The sequence below is a fragment of the Prosopis cineraria genome, unplaced genomic scaffold (genome assembly GCF_029017545.1).
Source record: "Prosopis cineraria cultivar Desert tree isolate PC_DT_omini unplaced genomic scaffold, ASM2901754v1 PC3, whole genome shotgun sequence".
NCBI lineage: Eukaryota > Viridiplantae > Streptophyta > Magnoliopsida > Fabales > Fabaceae > Prosopis > Prosopis cineraria.
The window spans coordinates 31,271,885-31,274,740 of NW_026555334.1; the positions used below are offsets into that span (position 1 = coordinate 31,271,885).

Consider the following 2,856-nt stretch of genomic DNA (forward strand, 5'->3'; position numbering starts at 1 on the left):
GATAATTTAATCTTTTCTTATTTTAAATACCTATATAAATTAATATTATATTAGAATTTTATCTTCATATCAAATATTTTTTTAAAATTTAATTTTATTCCAATTTTAATTCTGATTTTAATTTTGTTAAAACCTCTTTCATCGTACAAAGGAGGGCTAAGTGTTTTTGTTGCCGCGCAGCATGGCTGATTAAATGCGGACAGTATAATTAATTAAATGCGAAGCAGAGGATGAAGTGGCAGGATGGCTGATTCTTATAGTTGATAACGCCTCTCCCTTAGCACTCTCATGCTCATGCATTGCCCGTCCCATCCCCTAATCCTCATCTCCATTTAAACCCCACAAATCCCCCTTCCATTCACCTCCCCAGTTCCATCTCTCTCCTTATTCTCCTTCTTCACCCCTCTTTCTCAACCATGGTCGCTGTCTCTCGCCCTCCTCCATCTCAAAACCTCTTCCTCTTCAAGTCCTGCAACAAGCCAGACACCTTCTTCGATGGAATCCCTGTTGTCGATCTCTCCCACCCCACCGCCAAATCCCTCATAGTCCAGGCCTCCCAGGAATGCGGCTTCTTCAAGCTCCTCAATCATGGCGTCCCAACGGAGTTGATCACCGCTCTCGAGAATGAAGCCCTTAGGTTCTTCGCCAGACTTCAGTCCGACAAAGACCGCGCAGGCCCTCCTGACCCTTTCGGCTATGGAAGCAAAAGAATTGGCTGGAACGGCGATGTCGGTTGGATTGAATATCTCCTCCTCAACTTTAATCCCGATGTCATCTCCACCAACACTCTCTTCGTCGTCAGTCAATACAGCCATGCTTTCCGGTAAGCAAAACAGAGTCCCCTGCTTCTTTCCTTCATTCCTCTGTTCTCAACCAAAACAGTATCTCGTCTTCATGATTTTCTTTTGACTCATCTTCAGAAGCATTTTGAAACTGTACCTTTCAGATAAACTAAGGTCATGTACAACGTTGCGTAATAACACACACATTTTTTCCCCTTTTTTCTCATTGGGTTTAAATATTCGCAGCTCTGCTTTGGAGAAATACGTTTCGGCGGTGAGGAACTTGAGCTATCAGGTGCTGGAATTAATGGCGGACGGGCTGGGGATTGAAGAAAGGAATGCATTTAGCAGGCTGCTGAGGGACGAGAAGAGCGATTCTCTGTTCAGGCTGAACCACTATCCGCCGTGTTCCGAGCTGGAAGCATTGAGTGGAAAGAACTTGATTGGGTTCGGAGAACACACGGACCCACAGTTAATTTCTGTGCTGAGATCCAACAACACGTCGGGCCTGCAAATTTGCCTCAGAGATGGGACCTGGGTTTCGGTCCCATCGGATCACACCTCGTTTTTCATCAATATTGGCGATACCCTGCAGGTACCCCTCATCTCAACCTACAATTACAATGATTCATCTTCCCTCAAATCAAATCTGTTCAAAATTCTTCCTGTAATTTTTTACCTAGTCTTGACATCTATCTTATCCGCCTTTTTAACCCTCTCTCTCTCTCTGCTGTGTGTCGCGAGAACAATCATGATCCCTTAATTGGTTGAAAAAGACGCGATGGTATCCACCAAGCGTTTGATTTCACAGAAGATTCTTTTTTTTTTCCCTTACCAGTAATGATACACTGCTGTAGTAATCAACAATATGTACAGAATTCGGGGGGTCAACAGTTTTGTGAAACATGGATGCAGGTGATGACGAACGGGAGGTTCAAGAGCGTGAAGCACAGGGTTGTGGCAGACCCGAGCAGGTCAAGGCTGTCAATGATCTACTTCGGAGGACCACCGTTGAGCGAAAAGATAGTGCCTTTAGCTTCATTGATGGGGGAGGAAGAAGAGAGCCTGTACGAGGAATTCACATGGTGCGAATACAAGAAGGCTATGTACAAGTCAAGGCTCGGCGATAATAGGCTGGCCCTCCTCCAGAAAGCTGCAGGCCGATGAGATACGATGGATTCGATCCATGAATGGAAGGGCCAAGATATAATTTGCGTCCCAGCCGCTTCATTTTACCATGTTTTAGGTTTTACAATTTTTCTTTCTTTGCATGTTTTGTCAGATGGGAAAACAGGGTTCAAAGAGTTGACTTGACTTGACATATCAGTGCTGAAAGGAAAAAACCGCTGTTTAATATGTTGTTTTGGATCCTTTATTTTCTTGGAACAACCTAGCGTCGCGATGTAATGACTAATGGGGATGGAGCCCAGGTGTATGTGATGGTGTATATCATATTGTTTGAATATTAAATAGATTTCTAAATAACTTCACGAGTCAGGCTTGTTTCTGGTGTTAAAAAAAAACAGGAAGTCTGGTATATTGGAAATAATAAAAGAATAAATGTAGTGTTGTGTGGGGCGAAGGAGTTAAGGAATGAAAATGAAGTAGGGATGATGGTTGAAGGGAGCAAGTGAGCACTTAGAGGACAAACGGGCCCACACATAAATGACAGAGAAGGTTTGAGAGGGAGGGGGCATTCCCTTCCGTGATGGTCCAAACAGTTGCTCTCAGTCCGAGCAAAGGTTTTGACCATCCAACACCTTCCTCTGCCTCTTCCTTTCTTCCTTCTCCTTCGTCTTCGTCCCCTTCTCTCTCAACAAAAATCATGATAAATATCTCCACATGAAATGGTCCCTCATGAGGATTTTGATTTATAACCCATGAGATCGTGTGTCATTGATGACGAGCTTGATAGTTTAACAGAGATCCAACCCATTGGATCAGCATACATGTTGTCGCTGTAATCTTTACCAGGAATTACTCAAACTACAACTCGTCCCTATAGCTATAATCTTGTTAAAGAGATTTGTTCCTTGAAGTAAGAAATGTCACCCCATGAGTCTTTGGATAGGCC

The 2,856-nt window shown here is 43.5% G+C and overlaps 1 protein-coding gene across 1 annotated transcript; it reads left to right on the forward strand.

Moving 5' to 3' along the window:
- Positions 1-302: 302 nt before the first annotated feature.
- On the forward strand, positions 303-2,250 carry LOC129307059 (gibberellin 2-beta-dioxygenase-like). The gene is made up of 3 exons (XM_054947920.1): positions 303-823; positions 1,029-1,377; positions 1,698-2,250. The coding sequence occupies exons 1-3, from the start codon at positions 417-419 to the stop codon at positions 1,947-1,949; spliced, it is 1,008 nt and encodes a 335-aa protein (XP_054803895.1). The 5' UTR covers positions 303-416; the 3' UTR covers positions 1,950-2,250.
- Positions 2,251-2,856: the final 606 nt, after the last annotated feature.